General features: G+C 34.3%; 1 protein-coding gene and 1 pseudogene across 3 annotated transcripts; one reads left to right on the top strand and one right to left on the bottom strand.

The window, feature by feature from the left end:
- The first annotated feature begins 1,120 nt into the window (after nucleotides 1–1,120).
- LOC106333450 lies at nucleotides 1,121–2,655 on the top strand (annotated as a pseudogene).
- A 2,746-nt stretch (nucleotides 2,656–5,401) lies between these two features.
- On the bottom strand, nucleotides 5,402–9,046 carry LOC106310142 (probable protein S-acyltransferase 19). 3 transcript variants are annotated; one of them, XM_013747370.1, is made up of 10 exons: nucleotides 8,930–9,046; nucleotides 8,544–8,640; nucleotides 8,304–8,417; nucleotides 7,791–8,186; nucleotides 7,636–7,704; nucleotides 7,487–7,558; nucleotides 7,286–7,414; nucleotides 7,114–7,194; nucleotides 6,836–7,036; nucleotides 5,402–6,760 (listed from the first exon to the last, which is right to left on the bottom strand). In XM_013747370.1, the coding sequence occupies exons 2-10, from the start codon at nucleotides 8,586–8,588 to the stop codon at nucleotides 5,717–5,719; spliced, it is 2,151 nt and encodes a 716-aa protein (XP_013602824.1). In that variant the 5' UTR covers nucleotides 8,589–8,640; nucleotides 8,930–9,046; the 3' UTR covers nucleotides 5,402–5,716. The 3 variants fall into 3 exon arrangements, with proteins under 3 accessions (XP_013602824.1, XP_013602815.1, XP_013602806.1); XM_013747361.1 differs by having other exon boundaries at nucleotides 5,717–6,760; nucleotides 8,906–9,046; XM_013747352.1 differs by having other exon boundaries at nucleotides 5,717–6,760; nucleotides 8,544–8,766.
- Between the last annotated feature and the right edge of the window lie 1,694 nt (nucleotides 9,047–10,740).

The following is a 10,740-nucleotide window of genomic DNA, read 5'->3' as shown; positions in this document are numbered from 1 at the left end:
AAAAGCTAAAACCAAAAGCTGAAAAATTAAAAACAAAAACTGAAAATCAAAAACCAAAATCTAAAATCTAAAACCTAAAATCCAAAAGCTAAAAACTAAAATCAAAATCTAAAAGCTAAAACCAAAAGCTGAAAAATTAAAAACAAAAACTGAAAATCAAAAACCAAAATCTAAAATCTAAAACCTAAAATCCAAAAGCTAAAAACTAAAATCAAAATCTAAAAGCTAAAACCAAAAGCTGAAAAATTAAAAACAAAAACTGAAAATCAAAAACCAAAATCTAAAATCTAAAACCTAAAATCCAAAAGCTAAAAACTAAAATCAAAATCTAAAAGCTAAAACCAAAAGCTGAAAAATTAAAAACAAAAACTGAAAATCAAAAACCAAAATCTAAAATCTAAAACCTAAAATCCAAAAGCTAAAAACTAAAATCAAAATCTAAAAGCTAAAACCAAAAGCTGAAAAATTAAAAACAAAAACTGAAAATCAAAAACCAAAATCTAAAATCTAAAACCTAAAATCCAAAAGCTAAAAACTAAAATCAAAATCTAAAAGCTAAAACCAAAAGCTGAAAAATTAAAAACAAAAACTGAAAATCAAAAACCAAAATCTAAAATCTAAAACCTAAAATCCAAAAGCTAAAAACTAAAATCAAAATCTAAAAGCTAAAACCAAAAGCTGAAAAATTAAAAACAAAAACTGAAAATCAAAAACCAAAATCTAAAATCTAAAACCTAAAATCCAAAAGCTAAAAACTAAAATCAAAATCTAAAAGCTAAAACCAAAAGCTGAAAAATTAAAAACAAAAACTGAAAATCAAAAACCAAAATCTAAAATCTAAAACCTAAAATCCAAAAGCTAAAAACTAAAATCAAAAACTACTAAACAATCATCACCTAATAGACAAGACAACCAAAATTAGTTAGTGTATTAAACGGGGATCCAAAATAATTTATATATTTTATTATCAAATGAAAATTAGGCATTGTATTTGTAAGGAATTTTCCCACAATAAAATTATTAGAGGACCAAATCTTTTTGTTTCCCCTAGCCCCAAGGCCTTAAGTATATAACAGCCGGCGTGAAGACAATTCAATATTTTGCAGTCTTTTCTGATTCGTTGCTTCAGTTCGTGCTTGGAGTTTGCCAAGATATGGACAAAATCAGTCAGTTGCCTGATGAATTGCTTTTGAAGGTACTATTGCCTCTTCCAACAAAAGTTGCTGCAAACACAAGTATTTTATCCAAGCGATGGGAGTTTCTCTGGATGTGGCTGCCTAAACTTGAGTACGATCACTCAATGGATGAACGCAAGAGTTTAATTGATTTTATTACTCTGAATATGCCACAACATAGAGCTCCAGTCATAGAGAGCTTGCGTCTCAATTTTAGTTACGGATACGAAGGATCAGTTACACGGGAAGATATCAGAATGTGGGTAGCTATTGCAGTTACTCGCTTCCTTCGTGAGTTAAGTCTTGACCTTTATCCTAATTTTGAATCCCAGACTACTAAACTGCCGAGTAGTTTGTATACTTGCAAATCACTCGTGATCTTGAAACTGGAAGAGGGGATTCTCGTTGATGTTCCTCGTACAACTTGTCTGATTGTCTCCCTTCCCTGAAAACTTTGCTTCTTCAAGGTGTTACTTACGCAGATCAAAAATCTCTTCACCGACTTCTTTCCAGTTGCCCTGTTCTTGAGGATTTATTTGTGAAACACAATGGATGTGAAAGTGAACATTTGGAAACATTTAGTGTAATTGTGCCGTCCCTGCAGAGACTAACCCTAAAGATATGTAGAGGATCTTTTTTCCAAGCGCTTGTGATGAACACTCCATCTTTAAAGTATTTCAAGTTTACGGATTATACTTGTGAACATGATGACTTTAGTGATATTGATTTTGATTTTGATTATAATGGTTACTCCTTCTATTCTGATGATATGCCTAAGTTGGAGGAGATGGAAGTTGATTCGACATACCTTGATACAGAAAACTTTGTTAGTTTAATCACATATGTCAAGCGGCTTTCATTATGCCTACCTGACCAAGCCGAAAAGGTAACATGTTTTAATCCATCTGTCGATCTCAGTTTAGAACATCCTCCTTATTCTCTTTTTTTTTTTTTTATCGTGTGCAGGCTTTATATCGTGAGGGTATTGTCTTGAGCCAGCTTCGTCATCTGAAGCTGTGTTCATGTACTATAAAATGGTCAAAATTACTTGTCCTGTTCCTCAAAGATTCTCCTAATTTACAAGAGCTTGTGGTCCATCTAACTATTGTAAGTTTCTTCGAAACAGACCTATTGTGTTGGCTTAATTTAATGTACGTGTAAGCAAATCTGTCCCATTTGATCTCAGGATCATACAGATATTTGTGAGGATCCACCGGTTTGCTGGGAGAATCAACTGAATTGTGTTCCAGGATGTCTGTTGTCGAGTCTCGGAACTTTCAAGTGGATAGGGATATATGGATCGCAAAAAGAGTTAGATCTGGTCAAATTTGTGTTGAGAAATGCTTGCTGCTTAAAGACTGCGACAATTTTGTTTCGGTCATGGGATAGTGCACTGGAAGAGGATGAGCTTGAGATGGTTATACAAGATTTATCACTTTCTTCTCGAGGATCAAAAGATGTCAAACTCGTATTTGTTTGAGTATTTGAATCATTTGACGCTTTAGTAATAAGATTCAGACTTCCCTGACAGGCACCTCATGGTCAACTCCTTGGTTTTCATTATAATTTGAGAATGATGTATAGCCTGATGCTAAGTTACCTCAAAGTAGCTGCTAACTAATTATGATGCATACTTCCCAGTCAACTCGCGACCAGCATCACTAAGTATAACAAAAACAGCCAGTGATCTTTGCACGGTACCTGTTATGAAAAATTCAAAAGCCAATATCAGCAAAAGCTTAATTGAATATTGAGGCGAGAGTTCACACTGTGCAACACCAGCTATGTTAACTTTCCCACATTTTGTACACATCAACGAAGTTTGGCTTTTGGTAGTTTAGTATTGCACCCACTGCAGGCAATATAATACCAAGCAGAGCCATGCATAACATCATCAATCGTAGCGGTGCACTAGAAAAAGGCATCATGCGACCGTGCAAGTGATAAAAGCCCAAGTGGGTTCGATTTCTGCCAGAGTAAAATATATTTCAGACCACGGAAAGAAGCCCATCATAGATGATTTTCTGACTATGAGTAAAAGACTTTTTCCCTGGTTGGCTTTCTTTTTAATCTAACGAGCGGTAATCCTCTTTAGTATTGTTAGATTGTGCCTGAGTAAAATAGTTTTTAGACCACGGGAAAAAATCCATCATAGATGAATTTCTGACTATGAGTAAAAGACCTTCTTCATGATTAGATGTTCTTTTAATCTGACGTGGACATGCTATCTTTTGAGCATTAAGCTTTTTTAGTATTATTAAATTGTTTATTTGGTGTTTTTATTTCTTTGCAGACTTTCACACTACCTTAAAAACGATTAAACGATTTATCGAACCTATTTTATCTTATAACTAGTTGATCCGCACCTTGTGCGGACTAATATATCTACATACCTAACAATTTTTTAGTTTTAATGTTTATTTTTATAAAAATAATAATTAATTTTGATAGAAATTTTAAATTATTATAAATCATAAAATTTCAATATTAATATTGGTAATCAATGTATTAAATTATGTTCTTTTGTTTCATAGTTTTATTTATGTGATGTAGATTTTAGATCAAAATATTTTCTATAGTAATAATTAAATTAAGAAATGTGTATTTGAAATTAAACACATATATACTGTATTTTGGACTGAAAAGAAATCATGTGGCACTGAAAGGATTTTATAAAATCACAACTACAAAACATCAACAAAATAATGATAGTATATGAATTTTCAATCCGGTAAAACCGAACCATTCAAAATCGAACCAAATCGAAATAGAGAAAACAATCTGGATATGGTAGTACCAAATAAACTGAATGAATGTTATTTTTAAGAAACCGCAATATATAGATATGGTTCCGTATATTAACCGATCAAACCGAATAAACCAAAGAAACTGATTAATACATATATATTAGTATACTTGTATATAATTTTTTTAATAATATGTATTTTATCAATATTTCTAATAAAAGTCAGAGAAACTGACTATAATATTAGTCATTAAAATCATCAACTAAATATAAGATAAAAGTAATGATGATATTATTGGTAGATATTATTAATATCAATTTTTAATATCAATTTATTAATTAAATATCTTAAATAACATTATAATTATATATTTAAATATTTTTTTAATAATAGAATATATATATATATATATCAATAGAATAGTTTAATGTTTATCTATTAACTTAATATCATGATACTATATAAATATTAAAATAATAATTTAAATCATAATATTAATTAAATTAATGATTTATCTTAAAATCATGGAAAAGATGACAAATAGACAAATTAACTAAAATCATGAAAAACATGACAAGTAAGCAAATTCACTTATCAAATAAAGATATATTAGTATACTCGTATATAGTTTTTTTAATAATATGTATTTGATCAATATTTCTAATAAAAGTCAGAGAAACTGACTATAATATTAGTCATTAAAATCATCAACTAAATATAAGATAAAAGTAATGATGATATTATCGGTAGATATTGTTAATATCAATTTTTAATATCAATTTATTAATTAAATTTCTTAAATATCATGATAATTATATATTTAAATATTTTTTAAAATAATAGAATATATATATATCAATAGAATAGTTTAATGTTTATCAATTATCTTAATATTATGATATTATATAAATATTAAAATAATAATTTAAATAATAATATTAATTAAATTAATGATTTATCTTAAAATCATGGAAAAGATAACAAATAGACAAATTAACTAAAATCATGGAAAACATGATAAGCAAGCAAATTCACTTATCAAATAATAGTATAGATCTTTGACAAAATAATTTATCGTATAATCTCAAAAATATTCTGATGGATTATTATAATCTCAAATATCCTAATGGATTATTTTATAAATGTATGATATCTAATTTCATAAAGTCCTATCACAGACAAAATACGTTTTCGCTATCATTATCACAGTTTCTTTTTTTTTTTTGGGCAAATATCACAGTTTCTATTCACCCTGTTTTTGAAGTGAGATTGGATCATTCGATCTATGGATACATAGTTTAGCTAGAGAGACGAAGTGGCTTTGTTGGGTTAACATTGAACAGGGGAATGGTATATCTCGGTGGGGAGGGTATCAGTGGCTGCTACAAAGTCGAGAGAAAGTAACAGTTCAAGACACAGGTTAGCTAGACTGTATCCAGAACCAAGATGTAACTTTAAACCTTGGGTAATTCTGTGGAGTAATGATCATAAAATCAAGGTTAGATTCATGGAGTCATAGAACAAACTAGTCTTTAAAGCGAATACGAAGCAATGAAGTAAGAAAGGCTAAACCCGTGGAAGAAATGTTCACAAAGGATTCTACTTTCTACCTCATTAAGTCCTCCGCAAACCTCTCAATCTCAAATACTCAAAGATTCAATCAACCCCCATTAGACTTTCCTGCAACTGCTGAGCGAACTCCATGAGTTTTGACCGTCAAACAGCTACATGTATGTCCTTAACCTTGACAGTCTCAGATCGATGAGAACAAAGTCCTTGAAATAGTTATGGTTTCTACTTGCGGGTACCCACAGGAGCAAACACTGGAAGCTGGTTTGAGGTTGTGTCTCTTCTGAATCTAGCTTCCCGAGGTAATGCCAGTGTCATTCTGTCTTGCCCCTCTCTTCCCGAGTCACCTTCGTTTCTTAGACCATCTCTGTTCGGGATATTTACCAGCGGACCTCCAAAGAAGATAGAGTCACCTGTATACATGAGTTTCTCTCCTTGCTGCGGTGGAGGAGGATGAAGAGGGGCTTTCCCTGATGAAGAATCTTGAGGTGGAAGAACGGATCTTGGATTCTGAGCGTGTGAGCTGGGAATTGGCTGGTGGTGTGAAGCTAATCTGGTTCTTGCCTCAGATGTTGTAGCAGGTACTGATACATATCTACCTGCTTCTTGGTCCCACACAACTGATGTTCTTCTCACATCTCTCAGAAGAGAAGCTGCGGGAGCAGGAGCAGGGTGTGGCAATGGATCGGCCTTGTTTCCTTTCTGCATTATCTTTTCATCAAAGGTTGAGTGGATCATTCCTGGATTGAGAGGTGGCCAGGGAGCATTCGATGAGGCCCCTGCAGCAAAGCGGTTGCCAGCAGTATGATACTGAGGGAGAGGACTAAGCGAGACAGCCTCGTGAACATGACTTGGACTGCTGAAACTGCTCATACTGTGGGTCTCTGTCTCGTACTCGTCCTTGCTACCATGGCTTGGAGCGAAAGAGTTTCTAGAGAGAGGCAACCTTGGATCATTGTTCCCCATCTCTTTACTCATCGCAGCCGCATTTGCATCTGTGCTTACACTACTGACGACACTCATGGTGCCACTGGAACTAAGTTCATCGTCTTGTGCATGACGGTTTTCTATTGGCCGTAGAACAGATGATGACGCCCTTGCTCTGGCTGCTGCCCTCGTGGCTTCGTTTGAATTCAGCTTCGCGAGTTTCCAAGCACTGAGTTTGACAGGTCTCTTAGGAATCTTGTTGCCCCTCTCTGCTGATTCAGTTGCATCTGGATCTACCGTTGATGGAACCATCCCAGGGTCCAAATGAGGAATCACTTCATCCTGCAACCAATGTAACAAGTATCAAGGCCACATATCAATTAATGTATATATACTCAATGGAAAAGCAAATGATACCTGATAATCAACAAACACTCTAGGCGGAGTGCACCAGGCTCCTTTGTATGGTAGACTAAGGGAGCTCCCACCACTAAAGCCGGTCGTGGCAGATCCAGAGGGAGAATACATCACATTAGGCATTTCCTCATCAACAGAAGCTCCGGGTGGAACCTCACTCATTGCTCTCATTGCCACAACGTACTCATAAGTTGTAATGCCCTATTAGAATAAAACAGGGAAAGTGAAGTGAGTTCACGTCACTTAGAACATATATTATATACCATAACCACACTCACCTTTTTAATGAGAAGCATGTGGAAAAAGAAAAGTTCACCCAATGGAAACAATGCGAGCATGGAAACAGCAGTGCAGAGACCCTGCATAATTTGCAAGAAAGCGTCAGGAACATCAACAGTAGAGAGGCTCATACTCACAATATTGTAATTGCTTAACACTAAGAATACTTACAACAACCGTAGCAAAAGGTGCCCGAGAAAATCCATTTCCGAGCCTATTGACAATCTCTGTTTCCATTTCCCTTTTGTTAACAAACACACGCACTATAACCGCAATCCCAACTGCTGCTTCAATAATGAGCTGAGAAGGGGAGAGATTAATTGATTACTGGTTAAAGCAAAGAGTGAGCTTGATGAATGAGCATATACGTACCCAGAGAAGACTGGCAGCCATCAGCAATATAAATGTGATATAGTTCTTGCGACCGACACAATTGTTAAGCCACTGTAACATTTAAACATTCGATCTTTAAAACTCTAGCCAAACAGCTTCAACATTGTAACAATGGTACGAAGACTTACCCGGCAATGATGATCAAAACAATCAACACATTTGTCACAACTTCGACAATGCTTGCTAAACTTACGTACCTGACACAAAGAAGGAATCAATAGAAAATAATAATCAGCAAAAGGATTAAGTGGCAGTAAAGAAGCATGCAAATGTAGCATAATACCTCAGCATTGCACAAGGTGCAAAAGAGAGCTTCTTCCCTGTCCCCTTGCTGTTCATCTATCTCTTCTTTCTTGCGACAATCTTCATAAACAAACACGCCGCACAGGATAGCCAAAGGATTATAGCAAGATTTCCTCGGAACAACAGGCTCCACTCTCTGAGGGTCTCCAACAGAGCCTTTCACGCTAGAGTTTGCTGGTAAAGTAGAGGTCCTTGAGGCAACTGAAGGAGAAGACTGCAGGTGACTGCCCGCTTCACTAAACCTCCTGGCGATATCTTTGGAAGGTAAGTCATGATGTCCCATGTCACCACCTCCTCTTTCGAATTTGGACATGATTCCTGGATCCGCAGGATTGATTGCAGTACATCGAACATAAAGCACGAAAACAATGAGAGCCTGCAAAACAAAGACGAACAAAACTTATATCAAGTCATAATTCAACAACCCAACAAGGGTAGTGGGTATGAGCCTCAAACTCGTGATTCAGAAGGAAGGATATACTAAAGAGCATACCACAGGAGAGTAAACACCGAGGAGAATGTACTCCCAGATGCGTCCACCAACAAAAGGAGCGAAGAAAGCATAGTATGCTACAGCCAACAAGCAGAACACCGTAATCGCAATCACCTTTTAAAACAAAAAAAAAAAGAAACAAACTTTACATAAGCAAACCCCATCACAATCAACAACAACTAAAAAAAAAAAAAAAAAAAAACCCAAAAATTGCAATCACAAATCAATAGAATCAAAGACCTGAAATTTGTGAGCGGGGAGTTGCCAGCCGTGTTTCCTCACCATACTGACGGATTTCAAAAATTGAAAACGGAACCCTAAGTCTCAGACGGCGGCGCTGCAAATCGTCAAAGAGAGATTTGGTCGATGATACGAGAGAGTCAGGAGAGGAGTAAATGGACTGAGAAAATATCTTCTCTCTCAATCTCCTCTATTAGTCGCGCTCTAACTATGGTAGGTCAGTCTATGGTCAAGTGACGAAAGAGGAAAGTAGATTGAAGTCTATTTATTTTAATTAAATGGAAAATATATATTAATGCGAGACTAGAATTGACCTTTAAGTCAATATTCAAATTAGCTGCAAAAGGTAATAATATACGAACCATGGAAGGGCGAAAAGAGCTTACAGCGGAAGAAGAGCAGGCATGGATGGCCTTAGTCCCAAACTCCTCCAAAGAAAGAGAGAAACTGAAAGGAATTCTTGGAAGAGAGAAAGATGACAAAATTAGAAAAACGTTGACAGACTAAAAGGCAGAGACAGACAAATGAAAGTGGTTACCGGAGCTTTTATTCTTCGCTTACGTGTCTTTTTCCATTTCTTCGATTTTTTTTCTTTTTCTTTATGTCAAAACGATATTTATGTAAACCCTCATTTCTTGGGAAAAATAAAAATTGAAATCCAACCGTTGAGATTAATGTTTTATTAATCCAAGGGTTGTTATTTTTTGGGCAATTCTCTCAGATATCACTTTTTAAGTTTTTTTCACAAAAAAAAAATGACTAAAATAGCTCATTTTTATTTTTTAATTTTTAATTTTTTTTAATTTTTTCTTTTAATTTGAAACTTTATCCCAAAAACTTCACTCCTTAACTCTAAACTCTAAGTCTAAATTAGTTAATCGTAAGGTAAAAATACATTTCTATCTTTTGATAAAATTTATTTTGGTCATTTTCTTCATTCAAGACTATTTTTATGACAAAAATTAAAAAAAAAACTATCCTAGAGAATTATTTTTTTTTTTTAACAAACAATATTTTGTTTACCGGAGAACTGGTTTCATATCCCAATCACTATCCTTAATTTTTTCGTTTCATTCTCTATCTCGATTTTGTATAAACAATTACCTCTTTGAAATAGTTTATTTTATTCAAATAAATACAAAAAAAAATATAGATCCAAGGTTAGGTTGGATATCTAAATTAATTAACCATTTCAAATAACATCTATAAAATTGGTAGCCTAGTGGCAATCTCTTGGAGTTTAGTGTGTACCCACATCAGTTCTAGATTCAATTCTCTCTCGGAACTAAATTATCATCGCTTGGCCAGTCTGTGCTTGGGTTTCGGCCCAAGTGGTTTACATGGTGGATCGTAACAGATGATCGGTTCACCTCTTGGCATTAGTCGGAAGATATTCCAAACTCGGGTCAGACAGTGTGGTAGCCAGACCACTCTGTAGCACTAAGTGCGTTCCTCCCGAAGCTGACCGGATCAGCCGATAGGGTTTATCAAAAAAAAACTAAAAAATTAATTATAAATATTCAAATAATTTCAAAATTCCTGAAATTTTTTTAAACTATCCAGAATGTTATCTTCTACGAGTCTAGTTAACCTTTTCCAAATTACTGATTTTTTTTTCTCTGATTTTGATTAATAGTATTGTGGGGGTGGATTTACATCCTCCATCAAGGCCCGTTAGACAATAAATTAGGTCTATTTTACTATGAAGTTCTATGCTTCTTCCTTGGATAAATAGATAGACACTTCTCTTAAGCAAATGATCCTCTTTCTCTATTTTTTAAGATCTAAAACACTTTCTTATAGAGATTTATAGATTCTAAAGTTCACTTTACATATCATTTGTAATGAATTTTTAATCAATAAAATCTCTTTGATATTCCTTTTTCTCATTTGATTTCTATGAAGATATATCATAAGCCTCATGAATCTAATTATTAGATTCTTTATTGTATGATTCTAACAAACACTACCAGCAATGTTTTTGGATCAAACAGTTGGCGCTATAAGGAAGAGGCCAAGAAGAATTATCTTCTAAGCATATCAAAATTGAGAGAATCCTTGATCTAACTTCACCTCAAGCTAAAAGGATGAAGCTTTCTCATGAAAGCTTTGCTTTTGGTGTCGTCAAAGATCGCAACAACCCACGAAGGAAGAAGACGAGTCTCATAAAGCTTGCTACTATGATTGACGTATCTGC

The sequence above is a fragment of the Brassica oleracea genome, chromosome C1 (assembly GCF_000695525.1).
Source record: "Brassica oleracea var. oleracea cultivar TO1000 chromosome C1, BOL, whole genome shotgun sequence".
In the NCBI taxonomy this organism is placed as follows: Eukaryota; Viridiplantae; Streptophyta; class Magnoliopsida; order Brassicales; family Brassicaceae; genus Brassica; species Brassica oleracea.
This window is presented reverse-complemented; position numbering and strand designations above follow the sequence as displayed.

What these genes read in the sequence shown, in the direction of transcription:
- LOC106310142 (XM_013747370.1), bottom strand. Translation starts at nt 8,588, where the DNA reads ATGGTGAGGAAACACGGCTGGCAACTCCCCGCTCACAAATTTCAG. An exon ending in GTTTTGATCATCATTGCCGG is followed by an intron (nt 7,559 to 7,635) that starts GTAAGTCTTCGT and finishes TAAATGTTACAG; the next exon opens with TGGCTTAACAATTGTGTCGG. An exon ending in TGGCTGCCAGTCTTCTCTGG is followed by an intron (nt 7,415 to 7,486) that starts GTACGTATATGC and finishes TCCCCTTCTCAG; the next exon opens with CTCATTATTGAAGCAGCAGT.